This window comes from Trachymyrmex septentrionalis, unplaced genomic scaffold (genome assembly GCF_001594115.1).
Source record: "Trachymyrmex septentrionalis isolate Tsep2-gDNA-1 unplaced genomic scaffold, Tsep1.0 scaffold80, whole genome shotgun sequence".
NCBI lineage: Eukaryota > Metazoa > Arthropoda > Insecta > Hymenoptera > Formicidae > Trachymyrmex > Trachymyrmex septentrionalis.
The window spans coordinates 2,062,700-2,072,959 of record NW_017305988.1 but is presented as its reverse complement, the minus strand read 5'-3'; the positions used below and the strand labels follow the sequence as shown (position 1 = coordinate 2,072,959).

The following is a 10,260-nucleotide window of genomic DNA, read 5'->3' as shown; positions in this document are numbered from 1 at the left end:
TATATATATATATATATATATATATATATATATATATATATATATTCCATTTAAATAGATATATTTAAGGATGTATCTCACCCATTTTTACAAATGAGTTAATATTGTACTTTAAATAAACTAGATATGCAAAAGTTGTATAATATTTAAACACATTTTTATGTAACACATTGTTATTATATTAGATTGGAGGACTCGAGTGCGTTATTTAGTTCCGCATGCATTATTGTCTTGCCCCAAGACAATAATGCATGCGGAACTAAATAATGTTGCTCGAATCCTCCAATCTGATCATAAAATGTATGGCTCATGGTCGTTCTCTCCGTGGACGCGGTATAATTTATTTTCTTTATTTGTCATTTTATATTGTTGTAATATTAGAATTTAAAAAATACTGACCAAAGTCTCAATTTTTTGTATAAGCGTTTTAAGAGTATTTAAAATTATTTATGCAGAAAAACTCAGTAGAATAATTAAAGATGTATTACACAAAATTTTAAAATAATGGAAAAATTAGATTATTCTAGATCACATTTAAAAGCAAAAATTCAGCGGCGATTTAGGACTTGGATAAAACATTATTTCAATAAAAACTAATAATTTTTACCACCTGCTGTAATGAAAATAAATAAATATTGTTTATTTATTTATTTCCATTAGAATAACTAATTTCTGCATCATAATGAAATTTTATATAAATCATATTTTTTTATATAAGCATATTTTAAGTACTTATATAAAAAATAAAACTAATATTCATAGTTGGTTAGTTGTATATATTTGAGAGAGTGTCGTCCCTGGACACGGAAAATGGAATCGGAAAATGGAATTGGAAAAGTGAAGCAGTAGGGTCGACCAATCAGTTCTGATTTTAAATATCCTGGCTTCTTATGAGGCATATTTCTCAGAAATGTAAAATAATGACAAAAAACTTGAGGTATTTATTAGTAAGATAAAAAACATCCGTAATAATTTCTGCTGTCAGATTAGGGATACGAATCAATTAATGCTACAAATGCTTCGTTGACTAATCAGAAGAAAGAATTTTATAAAGTGACAAATCAAAGAATGCTTTAAAGCATTTGCAGCATCAAATGGATCATATTCCATGTCGACAAATTTCTTGCAGAACACAATTTCAACACATACGCAATTGATGCATTATTCTGAATGATAAACTGCTAGCCCAATGTTAATACTCTGCTTACTAGATAAATATAAATCTAAAATGGATAAAAAAAAAATTTTTTTCAGATCGACTGCGTTGAAATGAATATATACATAGTAGTTCAACCTCTTAACATTCAGACCGGAGTGGCGCCTTCGTATCTAAAGTAATGTATTTAACATAAACGGTCTTCCAATCGTATTGATAAAAAAAAAAAAATCATATCTGCTCAATCTTTTACCCGGTTGTATCGTAGCGGTGTTGCTCCGATGCGCTGACACTTGTGTTCCTGTCCGCATTCTGATTCTCCTTCGTCGACTCGGCGTACATCCGAGCCCGACGTAGCCACGTAGCAATCTTGGCATCGTCAATGTGTTCCTCGACGAATCTGTTGGTCCTCGGAGATTTTAGTAGAAGTATGCCGAACCAGGCGCGCGTGATAAACAACACCCCGACAATCAGGAATGACAAAGTGAGGCAAACGACCTGCGTTCTCCAGCGTGGTCTGAAAGCAGTCTTCGTTTCAGACCATCGTATTCAATCTGTTCGACTATAAGACGATCAGCTATGGGAAACCTGTTAGTCTAATCGCGTTTATACAAATAACGACAAGTATGACCTTTCGCATCGAGAGGCGGGGAAGTTGAAAAGCCAGCGATGACGTACATACTGCCTGTCGTAGCGCGAGAAATCGATACAAATTTCCTTTATCTCTCCCCCCTCCCCTCTCTCTCTCTCTCTCGTATGTATTAATTATAAAATGATTATAAAAGCAACTCCGGAGGGCGACGCATTCGCATTCCGAGCGCTTTTATTTCGCAGAAACTTTCGATGTACTCACTGTCGTATGTTGGTTAGTAATTCATACTTGGCCTGCGGCACAGGTATTTGGTTAACCATTGAATGACTTATTATTTGTACTGCACTATCGAGCGCTCACGCCGAATTACTTTCCGTGCGAGAAATGAAAGGTGGAAGAGAAGTCTCGAGGACCGAGAGCGCCGTAGTTATCAGCTCGCGCGGCAATCCTTATCTGGACGACTCTGACGGCTCGGGGACGCTTATAATGCTATGCGCGATGCTTAGTCGCGAAAAACGCGACGGTTCGCGTGTACCCGCACACGTGATACACGCGTCTCGCGGAGAATACGTCGTCGGCGACGGTTGGCACGACGGTGTTTACAATCAGTTAACAATTGCATAAGCGCGGAATGGGCGTGTTCCGTTCCGTCGGGTTAAATGGGCGAGTTAAATGGGCCACGATATATATGCGCGCGTACATCGCACGGTACGACGGCGCGAAATGTTTTTGTTATTTTCCATTCTTTTTTTGTTTTCGTTACCGCTGTCAATTGGTTCGGAAATGCAGGCCCAGAGGGCGGAAGTATCTGGGAGCGGTGCGAGTGCATTTTTGATCGAGTTGTTATAATAATAGAAACGAAATATTTTTATAGGGACTAATTATTTATTATAAGAGAGAGAGAGAGAGAGAGAGAATGTTAATTTTTAGAGATCACGATTCCGGTTTTCGTTCACGCTTTTTAAATAAGATTGCGATTTAGAAAAAGGAACAAACGGAACCATCTGTTTCTATATATTCGAACTAATATACTTTGGAATTTGAAGTAAAATATATCCTATAGATTTATATTTGATATTTGGCGAAAGTGAGAGAAAGTAGTCTAGTGCAGGTATAAAAAAAAAACGAACTTTGTATCTTTGTTTTTTAGAAAATAATTTAATAGAATAAAATAATCGAATAAAGATGAAAGAGTAAGGACCACTCTTGAAAAGCGTGATAAATGAATAAAGGACTTTTTGAACATTTTGGATTTATATTGATCATAAATCAATTCACTTTGCTTTCTGCATGCGCCTTGCTTTCTTTTAGAAAACGATCATTTTCATAAATTAAAATTACTTTTGTGATGAGATCTCATATATTGATATTACATATTTATACATGTGTATATATATATATATATATATATTACATTTCAATCAGTTGTTAATTAAATTAATTAGAAATATAAACCACAAAATATACATTGTCATTCTGTGTAACAATTATATATTACATATATATTGTATAATAGCACCATAGTTTCCGGAAAAATCATTACTTCTGAACTACTATATAAATATTAACTTATAAACATATATATATATTTTTTATTTATTAAGATATCAAAAAGTAGACAAGAATGAAAAAAGATATAATAAAATATTGCTCACTAAACTAGAGAGCTGCTTACTGAGCGGTTATACACAATTGATTTTTACTTGTTGTGATACAATTTTTTTTAGAATTCTTCATAGAATTTTTCAAAATTTCTATATAATTTCAGAATTTCCGTATTAACTTTAGATTTTATAACTTTAGAAAATTTTTCAGATTTTTTGTATAAATTGAAATATTTTGTTTTAATTTTGATAAAATTTTAGTTGAATACTTTAGACTGATCTTTGTATGTTCCTTTAAAATCTGAAAAATTCTTAAAAACATTGAGAATTTTTGTCAACAGTCTAATCAATCATGTTCTATCACTCAGTAAAACAGCTGGCAGCTTTGTCTGACATAAACGCGGCCATTGTTTTTTTATTCTTTTTTTTGTGTATGTGCTCCAATCAATTGGATCAATCTTATTTATGAAATTAACATAAGAAAACTCACATAAGAAATTTGTAGTAAATACTTATTAAGTAAATACTTATTAAGTTTGGAATAGTAATCCAGTTGTTTATATCGATGAACAAATCTGGCAACACATCATAATTCGTATATTAACCGGATAACAGAACTTCATCTTCAGATCTCGATAAACGCCGATAACGTTCCTGTGTTACTAAGTATACAGATAAGCCTCCAAACAATACGAGCAGCAATCCTATAAAGTTTATCAGTATCCCTTCACTGACAAAAGCTGAATATTCTCTGAAATTTCAAATAGAAAAAAATGTATTTTTATTACTCATCGTATTAGACAAACAGTTTACCACTACTAACGGTAATGCAAGGAACGCTTTCTCGTTAAGTCCCAACAAGCACGAAGCAATTGCGCCCACAAAGGCAGCAATGCCAAAAAATACATGCAATGGCATATAAGAAACTCGTAATGGAGTTTGCAATCCGGGATAAAGAAAGGAAACACATCCAGCGACCCACTGTAAACAAAGATACATTGATACATATATCTATGAATGCAAGATTGTCAAACAAGTTTCATAGATTTTACCTGACAGCAGAATAATATTACGGTAGTCAATCCAACCCAACTATGTAGGGAATACATATTTGGTATAGGAGTCGGAGCAAGATTGTGACTGTCGAAAACGGCTACTAAAGCGATCACCACTAACAATATAATAAATAACATCATTCCTGCATGAGTTAACTTTAGTCGCCGCTTGCGAACATTTCTTTGCGTTCTATAGAGAAGCATGGCTACAAGTAGAAGACAGATTCGTAAATCATATGTATACGAGCATATATGTGATGCAGGAAACTTTTTACTTTTATATTGTACCATTGGCATATAAAAATACAAGCCCTATAGTCATTAATAAAGGATGCCAGTTAAATTCGAGTTTCGGATTAGATCTCCATGAGAAACCTTGTCTATAATATCCTGTCCACACAGCCATCAAGATTATAAGAAGCGCGCCACATCCCTCAGTAAGAGTGAGAAGAGGAATGAAACCTTCCAGAGAATGAGATTGAATTTGAGAGGGTGACTCTCTTATTTGCTCCATATCTAAAAATGTTTCATATCTCATCATGTGATAAAAATATTGATAAGTGTTAATAAATACAAAAAAAATATTGATTAATATTGATGAATATTAATAAATATAGCATGTAAAATAATATATAAAATGAATTTTACAATGTAGACAAGCATATGTTAAGTTTATTTTATAAATGTTTTACATTATATGAAGCTACGTAACTTGCTGTGTTGATAGAAACATAACCAACATCTCAAAATTAGTAATTTTTCAGAGCATTTTTTGAATTTTCCGAATTAGAATAATGTTTAATTAGGATAATAAATATACAAGTTTTATAACTTCACTTTCTTTCCACATTATATTTTCAATTATGATGTAAAAATTTTTTAGAACTATGTCATGAGTTTTCAAAATTCATACACTCTAGTTATTAATATAATTTATATTCCTTATATATTAAATTGTGAAGCTTTTTTGAATAAATAAATGAACAACAAAATAGTTGTTTTTCCACAAAAATTAGCTTTCAGTCGATTTCATTATCTCTAAAATTTCATTATCTGCTAATTTTGTATTTATGTCAATTTTCTGTCATCGCAGCAATTTTATCAAATTTCTGGCTGTTGTAAACATACCTACACATCTTACATATTCATATGGATAATTCGACATTTGCATTTTATGTATAAAATCCAAATAATAACGATGAGTTATTATTTTAGACACTTTTTTTTAGACACTAATTTATAGCAGCAACAGGTGAAAAACAGAAGACAAACAGATGGTAGAAGATATCTTTACGTTTTTACACATACCAAGAAAAAAAAAATGAAAACAAGATACATACGAATTACTGTCTATAAGAATGTTAATAGTTTACACATTTAAACCATATCGATTAAGGCTGTATTAAAATAACAGCAAAATTAATTAATTTACACGTTAAATTCTATATGTGTGGATTACTTATAAATGCGACGTTTCAAATATACGTTTCAGAAGTAGTGTCATTAGATGACAGTGTACATTTCGTCGTTAAATGATATGGAGAAACAGAAATTATTTAAATGACAACTGTTACTTTTATCTCTCAAATAGACCAGCACTCAGCAGTATTTAACACTTAACGCGATGCGATAATTGTTATCGCAACATTCGACATAAGGGGAGCTTTCAACAAACGAAACAAACCATGTATCGAACGTACTTACCCCTGGTACAACTCTTGTAAAATGATACTTACCGGATAAGATCAACAAGTATCGCGAGACCTGTCCATGCGTTCACTTCGTGTGACGTCACGTGACAGGGAACATTATTGATTTTTTTTTCCGAGATAAGAGAAGGCTTTCACCTGATATCTCTCACCTATACAGGTGCGTTCAGGAACACGCTCAGCTATGTGTGCTCAAGGTCTGTTCTTTTTCCATCCCAAGTTCTGGAAGTCGATTGTGTGTTTTGAAATAAAATAAAAATTACAAAAGTGAACAAATTCATCAAGTGTTGACCAATTGAATTATGAATTTCCTAGTAAATTTGTTCATTTATGTAATTTTCGTCTTATTTCGAGATACACAATCGACCCCCTGAACTGGGGTCGGAAATATCACCCCGGGCTACGGTCCACTTGATGCTACAAATGCATCGAAGCATTTTTTAATTGGTCAATTAATAAAATTCTTCCGATTGGTTAATCAAAGGGCCAGTTACACCAACGTCAGTTAAGGTGCAGCCACAATAGAAGGAATAAGGAATTAGGAATAAGACTTTCAACCTATCAGATATTGGATACACTGGAATACACGGTTTCTGATAGGTTGGAATCCTTATTAAGCTAACCTGATTAAAATTTGCGGCACACACGATATTTGTTTTCCTGCTGGATTAGTGACTACACCCTAATAAAAAATGTGCCTTTTTTCTACTTGCACGCACGCACGCACGCGTACATTTTTTTGTATCAATAATATTCTAATATTAAGTTGAAAAATGTAATTTTGATGAAATAACATTATAGAAAAAAGAAAAGTGAAAGTGTCTTTTCAATTATTCTTCTTACTCAAAAGTGGCGCTTGTTTAATCTGTAGTATAAAATAAGTAGTGTATTCATAAAGTATGACTATGGCTATGTATAGAGTATGCATTTACAGGATAAATTATTTTTTAATATAAAAACAAGTACAAGGACTCTTCATGTCAAATACAATATAACAATTAGAAACGGCATATAAGAGTCAGCTATAATAATCATATAATATTACAAAATTAATACATAAAATATAAATAATGATGATTACATGTTTTAGCTTCCTGATTGAGTCATCTTCGAATATTCGATATTTTAATAAGTTTTAATATTTTAATAAATATTATAGTTAGAATGAGGAACGACAATTAATATAATTGGATACTAACATACGACTAAATATTTGATTATTGTATATTAGTATCTGATTATATTGTCGTTCCTCATTATTACTATAATACTGTGTTATATGCTGACTCTTATATGTCCTTCCTAATTATTATATTGTATTTTTAATATAAATTGTTGTGAATTATTGTTGTTATTGTACATACAATAAAATATTATTTCAAAAATTATCAATAAAATCATAATTTGGAATTATAATACAAATTTATACAAGCAAAACAGCATTGATACATCCATCATTCTCAGGATTATTCGTAACTTGAGCAAATTTTCCCCATACAACTTTACCCGATTGTGTTACAAGACCTAATTCTGAAATATTTACTTCAATAATAGTTCCCTTGGTAATAACACCTAAATGTGTGTACATAGGAGAGCTCGGATTTTTTTTAACACCAATGATCGGCAGCGAGAAAGTTGCCTTGAGCTCAGGATGAGTTACATGTGCAGTTTTGAATCTCAATGCCATCGGTCTGATGAATCTTTCAAATTTCGGTGGTTTCCTTGTAAAATTCTCTCCTACAAAGGTCACTTTAGTCACCATCCGCTTCCATGATTTTCGTTTCGTCTTCCCGCTTCTCACTACTTTGAAAACTTCACTTTCTGATTGCGCTCTAACTTTAGGTATTGGAACATCCCACTTGCCAACTTTCTCCTTTCGTTTCTGTTTTATCATATTCGATAGCACTTTCGCGCGTTTTGTAACATCACGATCCAGCAGATATACAGGCAATGCTCCTTCCGGCAGCTTGTCAGACTTCACCTTTACTTTCTTCTCTTCATGAGCTCTAATCTTCTTTTTCATTTGAATCTTCTCATTGCGTCGTTCTTTGTTGAACATTTTAGCTTTTAAACCACGCAAAGTACGGGCTTGCTCTGCTCGTTTGTGAGGAGCACGAGCCTCTCTCTTCCTCTTTCTTTCCTCATAGTCCAAACGGCGACCATAGAGCTTACGGTGCCTCTCAATATATTCGTTCTGTGGCATTTTTCTATATGAATTTTTATACTCACATAGAATTAATTCTTTCTGAAAAAGAAGTTATTACTTGAATAATTTGGATATATTTTATTAACACATTAAAACTAGTATAATTTTTGTAATTTTCTACAATAGTACTGTGTATAATTATATTTGTCATATTTAATATTGTTACAGAGAAAATAATATTAAATATCTAGGAAATAATTTCACTTGTATAATATTAACCTGAACAAATATTCGTTTAAGTATTGTCTTTACCGAAGCAGTTACCGCGATAAATTATAATTTGATATAATCAGAGTACATATAGCACACCGAAGGACCAGAGGCAATAACCTCATTGAAAGCACATATACTGTCTTTTAACTTGCATACATATTGGAGATATCCTTTTCTCTCTAGAGAGAAGGAAAGATAGTTTTAAGCCTCGCTTAAAATCAACATAACGTTAGTACAACCGGGATTAATTCACAAAAAATTGCATCAAAATTTACCTCCGACTACGCTGTAGGAACAATAATATGACAAACACGAGATGGAGATGAAACAACTACTACCATCCGACCATGCTGGAATCAGAGAGAACCTAACCTCAAATCTTAGATGTCCTGGGACTCGCAAAATGCTGCCGCGCACTACTGCCCCCTGACAAAGTGGATCCAAATTACTGTAAAAAATGGGTAATCACACTCCGCGAATGATGCTCCACTACGCTACTTTGCGATAAAATTGGCAGGGATGATGGAAGGCCTCTTATACAAGTCAATTCGTTTTTATTTATTTAAATTTTTTTACAACTTTAAATTAAATGTAGTTTGCTTACAATTAGAAGAATTCCAACTTTATTCAAATTGCAAATTGTATTATAATAAAGTAACGCATTGATTTGTGATCCACCATGTTTCAGAAATTCCCATACTATATTTGAATACCTATATTTGTTTTTTTTTTAATTTCTTTCTCAACAATATAATTAAAATTAAATATTTTAAAAGTATTAACAAATAAATTTCTTATATTACATATCAGCTATCGTGAAAGCTCTGCTTGTACGTACCGATACAAAGTAGAATTCTTATTGGATATCATCGCTCATCTCTCATCGCATCCAGTGTACAATATGCATTAAGGTCGGAATTCATTTCGGTATTCAGTCGATTCTTATTTTAAGATCTTAAGTAATGTCCTAAGATGCTAATGTGGCTGTTCGATTAGTTCACATTTTAAGATTGTATTATACTTAAGACGATTTTAAATATAAGATCTGATTATGAATACAGAGAGAAACCTGAATCTCTAGTAATTTGATAGATTGTAATTATTTCAGCAATTCATTTTCATCAGGAGCACCGCAAAAAAATGGATATTGTTGTGCAGTTTACATCCATTTCTTCAGAGGACAGTAGTGTGCGGCGACATTTTGCGGTTACAGGAAAAAGGCTCTCGCGTTACCTCTCAGGTTTCTCTCTTGTATGTATACATACAAATATGTACATTAAGGGCAGAATTAAATAAAAAATAATTTGTCAAAATTGTTTCGTATTTTTTATTAAATTAAAAATGTACATTATGCTTGATCGCCAGTCGGCATTGACTTTATAATGTCAGAATTGCCAGGATCTGTGATCGAAAGCGTACAAACACGAAAATATTTACCGCAGGCTGTACCTAGCTCGATATTATTCCCGGTATAATGATGTACACCAGTTTTTGCCAACATCGCGTAGTATTCGATCTCGGATTTCCTGTTAAATCCAAACAAATCATATTTTAAATGTTGAAGAATTATAATTCAATATTCCCTGCACTTACAAGCAGGGACAGGAGACTACTCCATAGTACTCCTATTTACGATTTATAATACACAAATTGACAGTCATATCAATATTATTAATCTCTTTTAATACATAATTTTAATGTAGATTACTCATTTAATTGATACTT

The 10,260-nt window shown here is 32.4% G+C and overlaps 4 protein-coding genes across 9 annotated transcripts in view; all 4 read right to left on the bottom strand.

Annotated features, from left to right (window-relative positions):
- LOC108754625 (chitinase-3-like protein 2) overlaps positions 1 to 2,087 on the bottom strand; it is a 4,280-nt gene extending 2,193 nt beyond the window's left edge. Inside the window, exons 1-2 of the mRNA XM_018497061.1 lie at positions 2,010 to 2,087; positions 1,410 to 1,673 (exon numbers count right to left, since the gene is read on the bottom strand). Of these exons, the coding sequence (XP_018352563.1) occupies positions 1,410 to 1,673; positions 2,010 to 2,068 (323 nt within the window). The 5' untranslated portion in view covers positions 2,069 to 2,087. The remainder of the gene's footprint in view (positions 1 to 1,409; positions 1,674 to 2,009) is intronic.
- Positions 2,088 to 3,638: 1,551 nt separating this feature from the next.
- LOC108754652 (cytochrome b561-like) lies at positions 3,639 to 6,395 on the bottom strand. 4 transcript variants are annotated; one of them, XM_018497123.1, is made up of 5 exons: positions 6,144 to 6,395; positions 4,696 to 4,923; positions 4,405 to 4,613; positions 4,176 to 4,333; positions 3,639 to 4,103 (listed from the first exon to the last, which is right to left on the bottom strand). In XM_018497123.1, the coding sequence occupies exons 2-5, from the start codon at positions 4,919 to 4,921 to the stop codon at positions 3,953 to 3,955; spliced, it is 744 nt and encodes a 247-aa protein (XP_018352625.1). In that variant the 5' UTR covers positions 4,922 to 4,923; positions 6,144 to 6,395; the 3' UTR covers positions 3,639 to 3,952. The 4 variants fall into 4 exon arrangements, with proteins under 4 accessions (XP_018352625.1, XP_018352624.1, XP_018352623.1 ...); XM_018497122.1 differs by having other exon boundaries at positions 6,112 to 6,394; XM_018497121.1 differs by lacking the exon at positions 6,144 to 6,395 and adding an exon at positions 5,536 to 5,702.
- Positions 6,396 to 7,530: 1,135 nt separating this feature from the next.
- Positions 7,531 to 8,927, bottom strand: LOC108754668 (ribosome biogenesis protein NSA2 homolog). Of its 3 annotated transcripts, none has more exons than XM_018497148.1 (2): positions 8,908 to 8,927; positions 7,531 to 8,361 (listed from the first exon to the last, which is right to left on the bottom strand). In XM_018497148.1, exon 2 carries the CDS (start codon positions 8,317 to 8,319, stop codon positions 7,540 to 7,542), a length of 780 nt encoding a protein of 259 aa, XP_018352650.1. In that variant the 5' UTR covers positions 8,320 to 8,361; positions 8,908 to 8,927; the 3' UTR covers positions 7,531 to 7,539. The 3 variants fall into 3 exon arrangements, with proteins under 3 accessions (XP_018352650.1, XP_018352647.1, XP_018352649.1); XM_018497145.1 differs by lacking the exon at positions 8,908 to 8,927 and adding an exon at positions 8,811 to 8,896; XM_018497147.1 differs by lacking the exon at positions 8,908 to 8,927 and adding an exon at positions 8,542 to 8,630.
- A 920-nt stretch (positions 8,928 to 9,847) lies between these two features.
- Positions 9,848 to 10,260, bottom strand: part of LOC108754663 (60S ribosomal protein L30) — a 2,650-nt gene continuing 2,237 nt past the window's right edge. Inside the window, exon 4 of the mRNA XM_018497139.1 lies at positions 9,848 to 10,061. Coding sequence (XP_018352641.1) covers positions 9,884 to 10,061 — 178 coding nt within the window. The 3' untranslated portion in view covers positions 9,848 to 9,883. The remainder of the gene's footprint in view (positions 10,062 to 10,260) is intronic.

Bases quoted from the DNA above. Each gene is read 5' to 3' on its own strand.
- LOC108754652 (XM_018497121.1), bottom strand. From the start codon at position 5,578: ATGCAAATGTCGAATTATCCATATGAATATGTAAGATGTGTAG. The intron at 4,614-4,695 runs GTACAATATAAA...TTCTACTTGTAG, and splicing joins TGTATTTTTATATGCCAATG to CCATGCTTCTCTATAGAACG. The intron at 4,104-4,175 runs GTTAGTAGTGGT...TTGAAATTTCAG, and splicing joins AAAGCGTTCCTTGCATTACC to AGAATATTCAGCTTTTGTCA.
- LOC108754668 (XM_018497148.1), bottom strand. From the start codon at position 8,319: ATGCCACAGAACGAATATATTGAGAGGCACCGTAAGCTCTATGGTCGC.